Below are 15,017 nucleotides of genomic sequence, written 5' to 3'. Positions count from 1 at the left end.
CTGTGAGCTCATCACACCGGGTCTCCTCCCACTCCACTCAGACCAAGTGACCTCATAGCCTCCCTGGCTTTCATTCAGCCGCCCCCTTCGCAGCCTTTTCCCAACAAAGTACAGCATTCCCAGGGTTTTACCCCAGCCAAAGATTTGGCCTTCAGCTGGCTGCCGGTTTGCCAGGAGCACACGTCGCCTTCAAGAACTTCGACTAAAACAATAAGAAGAAATGACCTACACTTCTCCTTACATTAAACAGGGAAAGGGATTAAAAACTGAAACCCACAGAGATATGTTTATTCATGCGACCTCTTACAACCAAATATAATAATTGTCTGTTAATTGCAGTTTCAGCTCCCACCTCATGCTTCGACATGTGAAACAGCAATCAGCAGCTCCTGTTTAATCCACCTATTATGTTGACTAATTAACTTTGCTCGACAGTTTATTTCTTCCTCCATTATCAGCCCCTGTCAGCCGCAAGCACACTGCCGCAAAGGGGGACCTCAGCCCTTTTGATTGATCACCGATAGATTGACATGCAGATTAATTTAATTAGAATCACCTCACTTGAGAAATGAAAGACAATGGCAAGGGGGCTAATAGATCTGCTCTTATAATGAGGCAAGCCTCCAGAGCCACGGCAGAGGATTTCTGATTTATTTTGCTGAATTCCCCAGTCGCTCTGAAAGGCTCTCGCTTTAATTGTTCTTGGTTTTGAGAGGCTTTAGCCTCTGAAGAGGTGAAATGCTTTACAAGGATTGGCAAACATTGCTTCAACTCTCTCAGGAAGCTGCTGCCTCTCAAAGTTGGTCAAATGGGGACATTTAAAGGATCGCTTACAACAATTCAATTTCATCACTTGAATTGAAGCTAAAAAAAAAAAAAGTTATAGAAAAAATTTTCCACCTACTTCTGACCACTGATTAAAATGCTCAAAAATTTGTAAGCAACGCTGCTAAATTGCCCATAGCTAATCCCAAAGTCTTTGTCTTTAAAAAGAGGAATACAAAAGAGAATAGTTTACATCTAAAGGATCCTAAACCCATCCCTCAGAATGGCATTCCAGGCAATAGATTTTTGTGCGTGTTTTAAGTGAAAGATATTAAAATACAGAATAAATGATTCAAGAGCTCTTACAGATGGAAATTTGGGAAAAAGAAATCACCAAACACTCTAGGTAAGTTTTTCTGAAATCAAACTAAGGGGGAAAAAAACCTAAGCCCTATATATAAAATTCCAAAAGGGATTTCAAAAGTAATTTATCCATTGCATTCCTGAGGGATAGAATAAAGTTTATGATATTTTCAATAAAATATGATCTTATAGTAAGTGGCTCAGGGTTTGCAATCTTATTTGTGCACTTGCAACCATTGTAAATTCTTTGCAACTGGGATTTTGAGCCAAATCCTTAGCTGGCATTGCTTGTCACAGCTCCATGGTTTATGCCAGCTCCTCATCCTCTGTGGGTCTGCCTAGATGCATATGAAAATTAACACTATTACAATTAATAACAATGGCTACAACTGAAAATATTTCCCCCAATACTAAAACCAGATTTCCCACTGAAGCTGATCAATCCTGTGCTGAAACCCAAACTTTTGAACATTTCTAGAAACAGGATTCCAGAAAAACAATGGGTCAAGAGTAATAATAGCCAGTTAGGTCTCAAACCTGTGAGAAACATATATATTGTCTTTATAAATGCCCCCTTCTAGGGAAAAACTTGAGGAAACAATCCTAGCGAGGTCAGTTTCACGTGAATAATTCTACATTTAATTTTCCCTCCCCGGGCTTCAAAAACTTTTGATGCAACATATTTTGAATTACTTAACAGTGCCTTCCTACCTACCTCCTGAACAGAGAGTTTGATTTACTACGAAGAGACCACATTGGTGTGGTTCTTCGGTGTCGTTAGCCGAAAGAACTATAAAAGGAATCCCCAAGAGAAACTGTTTCCAGTCTCAGGAAATGCAGAAAAAAAAGTGGTTACTTTATGTATCTGCCTGAAAAAAAAAAATGATTATTCATAGTGCACCTGTAAGAAGAAGCACACGCTCACTGCTTAATTCTTTAAATGCAAAATCTCATTAATACAGGAACACTGAACATACACTGCACTAAGGAAATATTAATGCCCCTAATTATTAACAGAGAAAAAATGTACCTTGAATATTGTGTGCCACAGTTACATACTTGGATCACTACAGAGCACTTAAGTTCTGCTCATATTTTTTAATCTAAAAAAATACTACACTCTCCTCATTTTGATTTTGAAACAACTGGGATATGTTCAAGCTAAAGCACATGCTAAAACTAATTTGTGGAGAAATCATAAAATTAGGGGGAGGGGAGAGCCAAAGTATATGTGGAATGGGCACTGAGGCATCCTAAAACACAGACCATAGCGAGAGGGAAAAGCACACTACAGTTTAATAAATGATTAATGAGGTGCTGACACATTAATGTAAGCACAGGGACAACCAGGCCTGCCAAATCTCAAACCTTTCCAAATTTTGTCAACAAAACACAGTTTTAATTTGGGACAGGCAAACATGGAAAATGATTTTGAGCTTTAGCTTTAGCCCTTCATAGATTTTGAATTTAAACCCTGTATCAACACCAGGGGAGACAGAGGTATGAAAGAAACACATCGGTTTACAACTTTCTTCAATGAAGTTGGCACTACCAACTGCATTAACGTATCACGGCTCTGTGAATTATTCTGCCTGCCATTAAATAGTCCGGTTTGTGAATACCTTGGAGCTTAGTTTTTTCTAAAAAAAAAAAAAAAAATATTCCGAGACCAGGAGCCTGGAGATCAAGCTATTTATCCACGTTTAGCACTCGGTCTGTTTATTTGTTATAGTACCTCACCTAATATATCAAAATTAAGCATTGCATGACTCCTCATTTTTAACCACAGCCCATTAAGCTTTGCTAACTGATTAAGACATAGCATGTTCCTTGTGCTTTTCATTTTCTCTGATGTATGGTGAGGGATCTGATATTTTTGCGATGTCCCCAACATCCAGTGGCAAAGGCAGAGAAAATTTGATTAAGACGATATCCAGGTTTGAAGTGCGTCAGTAGAGTTAAACCTGTAACTCCTGTGTTTGCTGCTCTTTGAACGCTTTGCAGAGATGCAGAAATGTCTGGAGCAACATTCTTTGTTTTCATCACCGCTTGCTGACCTCTTCCTACAATGTGTTGACTTCTTTATTCTAGTAACTAAAAATCACTCTCGATTTAACAAGACACTTAAAAAGGTGCCTAGCTTAAAGCACATAAGTACAACACATTCAGTAATTTTGCTCACGTGCTCGAGGACAGGCCGGCTGCTTAATTACCTTGTTGAATTGGGCCACAGCTCTCACTGCTATTTTTCAGCTTTTTTTTTTTTTTTTTTTTTTGCCTTTCCCTTCTCTAGGGATGGAACCTTGCATGTCCAGATTCCATTATCTGGGATTCATGAAGCATCATTTCTGTCTCTTATGCAAATTTGCAATAAGACACAAGTGGCTTCAATTCAAACATGAGTGGCAGCGTCCCATGGAGGCAAACTAGCAGCCTAGGCTGAGGAAGAGGTTGTGGTAACAGAATCAAACAGCACGGCAATTTCGATGTGACTTTCAAGGTTTTCATAATAAACGAATGTTTGGGGTTTTATGCAGTGACTCAGTATGAAAAGTTTCCTCTAAATTAAAACTTGACATGTGTCAGTTCACAAGCAGTTGTGCTGAAACAAGAAACACAAGATAACTAGGGCACCTGGGTTTCATTAATTACAACAACATACAAAACTGTTCAGTTTGTATGAATGAGTTTTTCGTGCTGAAAAAGAAAATCTGAGCAGAGTTCACCCATGATGCCATATAATAATTATTATCATCACCACTAATTGGGGCACTACTGCCCATCCCATCAAGACTGATGACTTATTGTGATAAGAATGCAAAACCAGACTGAGCATCTGCTCCGTGGGGTTTCTGGAATAAAAAGGCAAGGTTGGACAAAGGTGAGAATACGTGCTATCACCAAATGTTTTGTGCAATTGCACTGATGAAACACAGAGATGAAATTATTTTCTTAAGGACGAGCAGGGAGTCTCTAGCACGGCTGAACACTTAACTGTCTTGAGTCCCTGCACAGTACTTGACTTCTCCTCTCTGACTGTCTCCTTTTGCTAATAGAGACACAACTAACACAGCCAGGGCCAGCACTGCTCCAGCACACACTTTTGCTGGCACTTGACACTGCTACAGTTGTCACATGCCTGGACATCTCAGACAGGCAGAGAAATGTATTTCCTTCCAGGCCCACAACTGCTTTTATGTTAGGCTTATTACACTGTTACATTTGCATGCAACGTTCAGGATAAAACTTCCTAATTCATTTCTATATGAATCTGAATGAAGTTTCACACACAGATCGCCTGAATCAACACATACTCTGCCTCTTCCCTATACTTTCCTAATCTCTCTTATACCATATGATAATCAGACAATCCCCTGCTGCAGGAAAATTAAAAACACACAAACAAACAAAAACAGTAACATACTAAGGAAGGAAATTTTCTGTGGGACCTGGCTTTAGATAGTGCAAGAGCTGTGTCCCTGGCCCTTCACTGTTTCTCCCACCAAAACCACAATCTGAGTTGTAACAAGTCCTAGCAACTTTGGGGGACTGATGAATGAGAGATCATAGCCAAAAGATAGACAAAGCTCCGGGCAGCTTAACAGTCCAGCACAGACAGGGGAATGAAGCAAAGGAAGGGAAAGTCTCCAATTTGTTTTTGTGAAGAGAGTATGCTACTATTTAAAGAGTATCTGGAAATACTTTACTCTCATGGTTTTTAACCAGAACTTTGACATAACTATTAGAGACCTTGTAAGTCACTGTCAATATTTCAAAGACAGATGAGAGCAAACCCTCCACTGACTTCACAAGGGCCCAGATTTCACTTGGTTCCTACACAACACTGTCTCAAACATCTAGGTGCATCATATCATTGAGATACTATGTTTATGCTTGGTCCTTCTCACCCTAAGAAATGATAAATGAAGCCTGGACTCTGTAGAGTCTGGCTGGTTTACTTTAAGAATTCTATTGCTAAAAGAGCAACAAATTCAAAATTTAAAAAAAAAAAAAGAGAGAGAGGAGAGGAGAGGAGAGGAGAGGAGAGGAGAGGAGAGGAGAGGAGAGGAGAGGAGAGGAGAGGAGAGGAGAGGAGAGGAGAGGAGAGGAGAGGAGAGGAGAGGAGAGGAGAGGAGAGGAGAGGAGAGGAGAGGAGAGGCTACTGTAAAACAATAAGCCTGGGCACTTAACAGAATGCTGCAAGCTTCAATACCACCCAGTATTATAGTATGAGTGGTTCGCTCAGCTGAAAGTGATTAATTTCTTGAAAATGCTAAGGTCACACTAATTGACATGACCTGTGTAATTAAGCAGTCTCTGTTTACACACGGAAAGCTCAACTGCTGTGAAGCTGGGTTTGTATGACAGAATGTCTTTACAAGTCAAGAGATCAACAACCTTTCCTATGTCCTACCTACTCGCCGACACAGGCTCCTGATTGCTGTTCTGAGAGAACACGTAAAGGCATTACCATATGAAAATCAGCCTCAAGCCTGGACGAGCACAAACGCAGCAGAGTGTACATGTTGTGAAGCAAGATCTGACAGGCCCCAGGGGTGACTGCTTGGCCTAAATCCCTGTGTGCTGGTGAGAGTCCTTTTTCCACTTTCTCCTTCAGTGATAATGCCCTCTTGAATCACTGAAGAAACATGACGGAGGGAGGCGTGTGGGGTGAGAAGCCGAGGGCTCTGCCATGCTAATCCTAGCTCTTATACTGATTAATTTAATCCCCGTGGCCACAGCTCCTCGCTTCTGCACTTCTATGCTTGGAGGGGCAAATAACACCCTTCTGCCTTCCAGCGTTGTGGCCATTAAGCAGTTCAACAAAAGGCATATGTTCTACATATAAATAATATTGCCATTTACATAGCATTTAGCACTTTTAGTTAAGTGCGACAATGCCGGAAAAGAAGCAAACAAGGTCCTGAGCTAATGCAGAAAGCAGCCACCTTTTGGAGTTGTCTTCCTCCAGAGACCCATGTAGTCTATGAGACAAGTCTCCTGTTTCTTCCTCAGAACCCGGAGGCAAATCCCCACTGACAGACTCTATCATGTTTTCTCCCTGGGCCATATACACTCCTCCCATCAAAAGAGGAGGTCCTTCAGCTCCCATATTTTTATTCAGCACATACTCAGGTAAAGCATTATTGGCACAGCCAAAGGGCCACATCTTCTCAGCATTGCCACCACACCACTCTGCTGCCAGCACTGGGGAAGGCAAGTGCAGACCACCTTCCAAAGGGACAGTGCTGTACTTAATCACAAAAGCAATCGTGGACATAGGTGTAGCATAAAAAAATGACCCTGGCCATCTGAAGATGTGTTGATACTACAATTCCCAAGCCCCACTGCCACATGCTGCAACAGCAGGGAAGTATCAGCCCAAAACATCCCAAGAAAGATACACCCCAATGATAGTTTTTTCCAGGTGCTGACTACAGGGATGGACCTTCATCCCATTGATGCCAGTTTATGAGTCTTTAACACTGCTGAAGTGTAGTCATGAGCCTGATTTTATTAATTGCTCTTATACCCTCCTCTGCCCCTTCCAATAAACATGGTGTTCACTTAGTGTTTACATGAAGGCAAATAGTTCCCCAGGCAGAAGGGGATATCTCAGAGCAGGGTAGCCCCATAACCTAATACAATAGTAAGGTCATTTTGATTTTTCCTTTTCATGCTTTCACTTCCCGTGGAGGTGACATTATTTTCAAGAATTCTCTTGTCCAGAGCAAGAAAATCCAACTACTTCCTGCCAATTCTGCTGTGATGAGAAGTCCTCAGGCAATATTCTGTGACCTTATGTTTTTAGCATCTTCCAGTGAATTACTAGGTTAGTTTGGGTCAAAGTACTTCTGTCCCTTAACAGCTGTTGATTTTTAAAGGAGGAAGCGTGTCCGACTGACCTGGAATCGACGCATGTCTCGAGGGTTTCCTGCATTTTTTAGGCAATTTTGGTTACATTTGAGGAAAAATTTCAAGAAGAACCTGCGGAGAAAGAGAAACGGACATTAATGTCTTATAAACAGTGCATAGTAGTACTATGTAGCACCTGCGCATTTGATCCAACAAAGCCTCATTTCATTTGTATTCCCAACTCAGACAAATCACCCCACTGACCATCCAAAGAGAGAGCAGAGCTTGCATGGGGTCCAATCAAGCAAAACACGTAAGAACATCCTAAACATTTAAGTATTAAATTAATAGATCAGTTGTGTCAGAGCCATTAAAGTTTGGAGAGTCAGTCCCTCTGTCACGCTTAACGGCCAGCCTCACTTTGCCATCCATAACAGCAAGGAAGTAAGAGACACGTATTTTAGCACAGAGAGGACAAGAGGACAGAAAAATGCCAGCCAAGAAAATTACCTTATGTATAAATGGGATTTTGTGTTACTAGTTTGCCGTCGTGCAAATTTTGATTTAATACAACAAATACTGAAAATGTTGCATACAGTTGAAATCTCCCTTCCACAATTAAACCCAGTTTGCCCATAAAATTAATGCTCAATTAGCGGTTAGTGGGAGACCAAAATCCTTAGAGGAGAAGGGGGCAAGTATTGGCTAAAAGACTGACTTCACAGAAAATTGAAATATTTTCAATGTAGTCTATTTCCTGACCATATTCAGTTCACTGAAGTAGCAATACGACCCTGACATATATCTCTAAGAAAAGACATCGCATTTTACAAAGCCAAAGAAAAAAGCAAACATTTCACTGAAAATATTTCCTTCAGTGTTATGCATCAGTGGACTGTAAACTCATAAAGACAAGTCAATGAATAATAGTGGGTCTCAGATTCCAGGCTTCCTCCCCGAGAGCCAAAGTTTATCAACCTTTTGTCCAAAATAAACTACAGACTACGGTCTACTAAAGCTCAGCCGTGCAAAATTTAATCCTACAGCAAGTTTAAAAGCTAGTGCAACCAGACAGAGCAGCATTACACGTGCAACAACCATCAGTTGACTAAGCAGAAGCTAATCTGACCTGTCTCCGTATACAGAAAGCGGGGTGGGGAATCGTTTCACCCTGTTTTACTTTAAATCAGAAAGTTAACTTTTGCAAGCATCCATCTTTTAGCACCCAAACTGAATGCTAGGTCAGCAGAATTTGCCCTCATTGCCACCAAGAAAGGCAAAACTGCAGGGTAAACAGCTTCAGAAAACCCCTTTTTGATAAGCAGTGTTCTTTGCCCCACTTGTGATACCCCCCCTCAAGTTATGGTGCTTGTTCCGCCATGCCAAGAAAATCATACTAAGCAAATGGCTGTGAGGACAAATAGAAACTACAAAGGACTGTTTTCATTAAAGAAAAGGAAAGTGAGGAGGAGGATTATAGAATGTGATGCTTGGGATTATCAAGGACTGGATCTCCTCCCCAGGAATCCCTTCTAGACCTGTGCTCCTAAATAAGAGCAAGCAATCAAAATAAAATAAACAGCCACCACACTGGAACAGAGGTTTGGAGACACTGTGTTTGTTTACGCTAAAATAAAAAGCAGCGTAAGCCATTACGTTTTCTCATCAAGCAGGTTCTGATAATTCAATAATGGAAAGTTGGTGGTATTTGTTGTACGTGTGTGTGTCTTTTTAAGCCTCTAATGGCCAGCTGTGACAGCCCGACTCAGATTGTGTAGAAGGAACTGTCAGCACAAATCTTGGCATCTCGAATCCAGACAACTGCTTGCCACCAGGCGAGGGTTTGTACTCGTGCCAGAATGGATTTTGAGAGACAAGCAAATAGGGCATTAATTCCGCCAAAGAAAAACGAAAAGCGAGGAGAGTTCAGGATCTTACACTTCAGATGATGGCTTTCCTGTCAACAGCTCGTCATTTAGCTCATGAGCTATGAAGGGCACGGACATCAGATCCCTCTTGCCCTAAGCTGGCCCTGTCATGCGAAATGCTGGCAGGATCCAGAGACCACCCCTCCGCCTGAGATTGCTTGCTGAAATAAAAAGCCCGGCCATCTGTTGGGAGGCAAAGACATCCCTGTCAGCTGGTGCCTACAGCCTCGAACAGGCCCTTATGTGGCAAAGCCTCTCAGAGCCACTTACTCTTTGGGGAGAAGCCGGCGCTGCCCTGGCTTTGCCGGGGGATTTTTGGCGGCTTCGCCAAGCGCCGAGCCCAGCAGCTGCCCACCCGGTCTGCCGCGGCCCTGGAGCAACGCCTCGGCCCTGAGCAGAGCTGGGACGTGGAATATTGAAAAATATCCGTGCTGAAAGACAGCGTCGGCCATGCAAACATGGGAAGCGTCTTGCCGGTCTGGCTTTGCACAGCATGCATGAGCGCTGGGCAATGGGGTTTGGCAGGTTGACTCGAGGGCCCCAGAAGAGATAGAAAGCTCCTTGTGAAGCTCTCTGGAGAGGCACTGGGCTTTCCCTTCCCTTACAAAGTCTGAGCTCATGTCAGCTCCAAGGCTTGGGAAATCATCACGCAATGCAAGAGTTGGCTTTCTGGGTCTGCAAACTCCAGCCCAAAGTTTCGAAGTCTAACTCCGTTTGCACCGTGCTATCTCCCCCAAGTTCTACAGAACTTTCACCAAAATAAACTGCAGAACAAATGAAGCTCATCTATTTAAACCTACTGAAAAACCTCAGGCAAGCAAGCAAGCAAACAAAACTTCCCTTGAATTAAATCAAGTCCAGAAAAAAAATTAACTTATAAAAATAACAGCATTTTCAGAGGAACTTTCAAGACACCAAGCTTACACAGCCAAGTTCGCTCACTGCATTTTAAGTAAAAAGTCGCCAGTTTACAGAACACGTTCTGCCAAGCGCCGTGTTTTTATTCCACTGAAAGACAAAACAAACTATAGGCTGCACTTTGTTTTGGAACACACCAGAGCCGGAGTCCCCCCCCGGCTATGCAAAAGCATCCCACACTTGTCTAGGCAAGAGCTGAGCAGCTCCCGAGCTGGCACGGCATGCACCGGCTGACAGTCTCCCCTGCTTTGGCAGAAAAGCGGACACGAACAGATTAGAACAAGGGTAGAGTGGAGTGTTCTGATTCACGGGGTTCAGCTCAGTCTCTCAGTTCTTGCTTTAAACCGCTTGTTCAGGTGCCTTCTTCACCTCGAGTCCGGTCCTGCCAGCCTTGCTCATTAGCAACACTTCACTCTGCAAATATTTCAGATTTAGATTGACAGGACCGGTCCAGGAGAAGTGCCAGCCGAGCTGAGCTCTTTGTAAGCATAAACATCCATCCCCGTTTGTTTGCATCTAACTTCTTCACAGTGGGTTATTTTTTTCAGTTCTAACTTTCTCCCCGTTTGGCAAGGCTGTATAGCATTAATACTAACCACAGAGGATATACAGCATTAATACTAACCACTGGGATCTGAAATTCATTCCCAAGATGAAAAAAAATCTGCAAAACACGGGAGCGTCAGTAAAATCAACTTTAACTCTCTCTTCAAACTTACGTGACTGCTGAACACCAGCTCTTCTGCCACACAAGACTCAATCATCAATTGAAGTTATCGCTACCATTGAAGGTTTCTTTTTTTGCATGAATCAAACGAAACATATTTTCTGACTCCCTTCCTGACTACTAACATCCCTGGTGCGAAGAGCACTGGTGCATATGGAGCAGATAAATACAAGCGAGCTCCATGCATGTCAGCTCAGGTCCAGAAACATGCAAATTTTTACAAAGCACCTCGATTTACTGACTTACGTTGCTATTAAATCAAAGAACTCCATGCTTCACCTCTTATCTGACAGAGACATGGTTGGAGGGTACGGGACTGAAGGTTGGGGAAAACACGGTTAATTTTAGATTACACTGAGGTGTGATAAGATGCAGCTCAGTGCAGGCTGCCAAAGCTACTCATGGCGTGAAGTCGATGAGCAGTTAATCCATGCCATGGCACTGTACTACTACAAATCTCTAAGTAACTATAAGGACCAATGTAGAAACATAACAATCAGTTAAATACAAAACCTCAGTCTGAATCAGGCCCAAAGTTAACTTGAACTTCTGTCTGCCAGAAAGAAGCTCTAAAAAATGGGTTATTGGCTCTTTCAAGAATGTTCTCTCCTCTTCTCACAACTCGATAGAAAATTCCTATTTGGAGATGAACAATGTTTTTTTTTTTTTTCCTAACAAAACGGCTGCATTCCCAAAAAGGTTTTGGTGTCAGCAGAACTGTGCTTTCACCATTACCCTCCACTTTCTGCTGGTGAGGGACTCTTACCCCAGCCCAGTCTGAGCTCCCTGGCTACCTCCCCCCCACCTTCCCTCGTTGCTACTTCTGAGTCCTGACACCAACTCCCTCCTCGCTTCCATCCTCTGGTTCCCCTTGTTCAGCCGAAGGATCCAGCAAGCACGCTACCAGCCGGAGGTCAGTCCACATGCATAAAATACTCCCTGCCATTCATTGCTGGCCATCTAGTCCTTCACACCCCAGCAGCATCCTGCTCTTTGTCACCGCTAACTACCACAGTGATTTAAATTAAATAAATACAGCAGAAATGGAAATACTAGCAATAAAGATATGAAAGGATTTTGCCCACCTATTTTTCTTGCCACTACAAATTAATATCCATGTTTATTAAAAATAAACTAAGAGGTCAATTAAAGAAAGCAAGCTCTGACATGATCTAGGTTGGCTTTTCTGTCACTCCCCTGAAGGAAATTTAAAGGAACTCAAACACGAAGGCTTAGCAGTAGGATTTTCTTGCCATTGCCACAATAAATACGTCTGTGGAAGGAGAAAAAAAATAGTTGGAAAGAAGACCTGCTGCATTCCTGATGCTGAAGAAAAGCTTGTTTGTTCCCGATACATTGGAGAAATTGTTCAAGAACAGTTCATCCATGTGAAAATACGACAGCTGTCGTGCTGCCAAGGTCAGCCAGACCAGTGGCTATCCAGAAAGTGAGTGGCGGTTATACAATTTAAACCTGGCTAGGGCAAGCAAAATTGACAAAAAGCACCTTTTCTGAGGTATAAACACATTTGATAGAAGAGGACAACTTTAGACTCCTGGTTGAAACACAGCAGTTAAGTAGATGGGGTTTGCAAAATTAGCAAAACCGAAATACATGGGCCAGTGCAATAATTAGCAACCGTCCATCAGATAAAAGGATTGCACACCCATTCTGTATGACATACTAATTCAGCAGAGTACTAAATATGTGCATAAATTTAAATACGCAAGCAGAAGCAGTACTGATGGAGACAAAGGTATTACATACTTCACTACCTCACAGAACCAACTCTGCCATCAGCCTATCTCCTTTCTTTGGTTGTCCTCTCAGCGAAAGAGGATGCTGAGGATGTGATACTACAAATACAGTTGTCTCAAACAAAATCTGACGGGTATTTTAATGCTGGTGAAAACTGGCACATCAAGAAGTACGGAAGCCACAGGTCACCAAGAGGCAAACAGTACGTGCACTTCAGCCATTCCATTTGCTTCTTCTGGGTCTCCTGTGCACTTTTCACACACTTCTCTCTCTGAATTTGTAACTTCTACTGGACCTACTGGTCACTAGATCTAGTTATTTGCCACTAAAATAAAAATATAGAGAAAATGTATTGTTTAATGCAATTTTATTTGAAAAAGTAAATAATCAAAATGTAGAAATGTCCCTTCAGAAATTTCAGGACAAAGGTAATTTTTTTCCCTTTCAAGATGACTCTTCTAATGACTCCTATTTTACAACGGAAAATGCCCAACTTTTTAAAATTAAACTGAAATACAACATTTTTTTTCCTTGAACAATAGTTCCTTGAATTTTCCAACATTTTTGAACTTTACTTGAAGGGAGCACTGTTTTATTCCACTTTGCCAGAGAAAAATTTTCAAAACAATGGAATTTCTTACATTACAGAAAATCTGAGCTCAGCTCAGCTCTGCTAATAACTGCAGAAAAGGGGGGGGGAGGAATTCCTTGGCATTTATGGTATGTAGAGTCCCATTTACTAATAAGTCTATTGTTGCAATGTTTTATATTTTGTTTTGTTTTTGTTGCGGACCTTTTTCCCATACAACTAACCAGTCATGTCAGGTACTCTATTCACAAAAGAAAAATTGAGACTTGCACTGATATTTACCAGCATGAGGCTGTGCATGGAAATCAAATATAGGCATGGGGAAAACCTTCTATTACCCACATGTTCACAGCTGGATTTTACTTGGCTCTTTAGTCAATAAACAGCAGTAGCTACCTTTTGTGGCATTTTTACAACAGGAAATTTATTCTGCAGAAGAGAAATTAAACACCAGATACAGCCATCTAACTCTCTTCTAAACATAACCTTCTTGAGTTGTCAAATATCCTAATTAAGGAAAAAAAAAATCCCAAACCCGCTCTCCCTGGATTCAGTGTTCTCACAGATTTAAAGTGGAAGCAGAATCAGACCTGTGTTTAACATCCCATAAATGCAAAATAATTCACCGGGTTAAAAACAAAACAGAAAGCCAAACCCAAAAGCCTGGAAAATTATTTATTTTTCTAGAAAAGATATATATTCCTCCTGAACTGCAGAAAAGGTCCAACAAAGGCAACACGACACGGAGAATAAGCCTCAAGCAGTCAGAGCCTATTGACTGAGATTCTTCAGGCAATGCCATAATAATAGAAACAGAATAGTCTACGTTATTTTTGTGAACTTGCTCTGACTGCTGGAGCTAGCATTGCCAGGGTTTGCTCTTATCCATACAGTAAATATTCAGCTCAGCACAGCAAATAGCTGAGGAGGCACCCACATAATCACCAAAGCAGAAGGTAGGACTGCCCAAAACAGCCTTAAATTACTCATTGCTCGCTTCACCAAGTGTTCCCAGTCACTTTTCCTCAGGTCTGTGTGTTCTGCACAGTGAAGCACAGCATATCAATTTTTTATCTTGCATGTTCTGGACTTCTCCAGCTCTCTCATACTGAGTTATAATGCATCAGAGAAATTTAGAGTAGTTTGGGAAAGTGTGTTTGGTATTTTCTCCCATGAGTGAGTTAAAATCCCAGAGAGACTGTTTTGGTTTCTTCTCCCAGACTTCTAATAAGAAAAGAAAGAGATAACACCACCAAAAAACATCACAGAACAGAATTAAAAATATTCCAGAGGCAGGCTGGAGTGCTCAGTTTTCTGTAATTTAATTTTGCCCCCAGGTCTGACTTTTTAATATTTTTTTTTTTCTTAAAGTAGTGAAAATCTGAATTTTCTTCTATCTCCTTACTTGTGCCCAGCTCCATTATCTAAAATTTTTATTACATTTGAACTGCAGCTACCTTCCTATCACAAAAAAAAAAGTTGGAAGGAGTTTATGCCATCTGTGTACAGAGCATACACAGTGTATTTGGTTTATGACAGCTAGATGCAAGATAACGGAACATGCACACATCCTCTACATTATATTGACACAAACAGCACTGCGAGATAAGCAGTGGAGCGCACGTGCGCCCATGCCCCACGCACAGCTCCAGTTGTTGGCTTAGACACCACAGAAGCCTCCCAAGCTCTGCCTTTCTTTGCATGCTTCAAACCACAGACTATTCTTTACGAGCTGACGGGCTTTAGCTGCTTTAGCTGAAATTGTGACAGAATTTCCAGCATTAGAGTGCTTTATGATCAAGTGAGTACAGTCACATAAACGACAGAATTTACCCTTATTTAGTAAAAGAACCAATATTCAATCAATTTGTTTAACTACTTTCCCCTTCACTCTTTCCCCATTTCACTCCTGTTTCACTCCTCAAATACTAGGATATAAAAGCGGGTTAACTATTTTTAATTTTTAAGGAAGATGCTAGACTTCAGTGACTGGAAAAAAATACAAACCAGCTCTGCGGTCTGTCATAGTTCACACAATGCCATTGAATTAGCAGCCCTCCCAGAGTCATAGTTTTGCTAAAAGAACCTCTGTTCAGTGTAAGTGATGACAGAT

At 41.6% G+C, this 15,017-nt stretch overlaps 1 protein-coding gene across 2 annotated transcripts in view; it reads right to left on the bottom strand.

Moving 5' to 3' along the window:
• The window catches only part of EBF1 (EBF transcription factor 1), a 281,310-nt gene that overhangs the window by 96,539 nt on the left and 169,754 nt on the right, over nt 1-15,017 (bottom strand). For both annotated transcript variants that reach the window (XM_082489994.1, XM_082489995.1), the window contains exon 7: nt 7,035-7,116. In XM_082489994.1, coding sequence (XP_082346120.1) covers nt 7,035-7,116 — 82 coding nt within the window. The remainder of the gene's footprint in view (nt 1-7,034; nt 7,117-15,017) is intronic.

The sequence above is a fragment of the Vanellus vanellus genome, assembly GCF_965231255.1.
Source record: "Vanellus vanellus genome assembly, chromosome: 13".
NCBI lineage: Eukaryota > Metazoa > Chordata > Aves > Charadriiformes > Charadriidae > Vanellus > Vanellus vanellus.
Note: the sequence above shows the minus strand (reverse complement) of the source record. Positions and strands in the feature narration are given on the sequence as shown.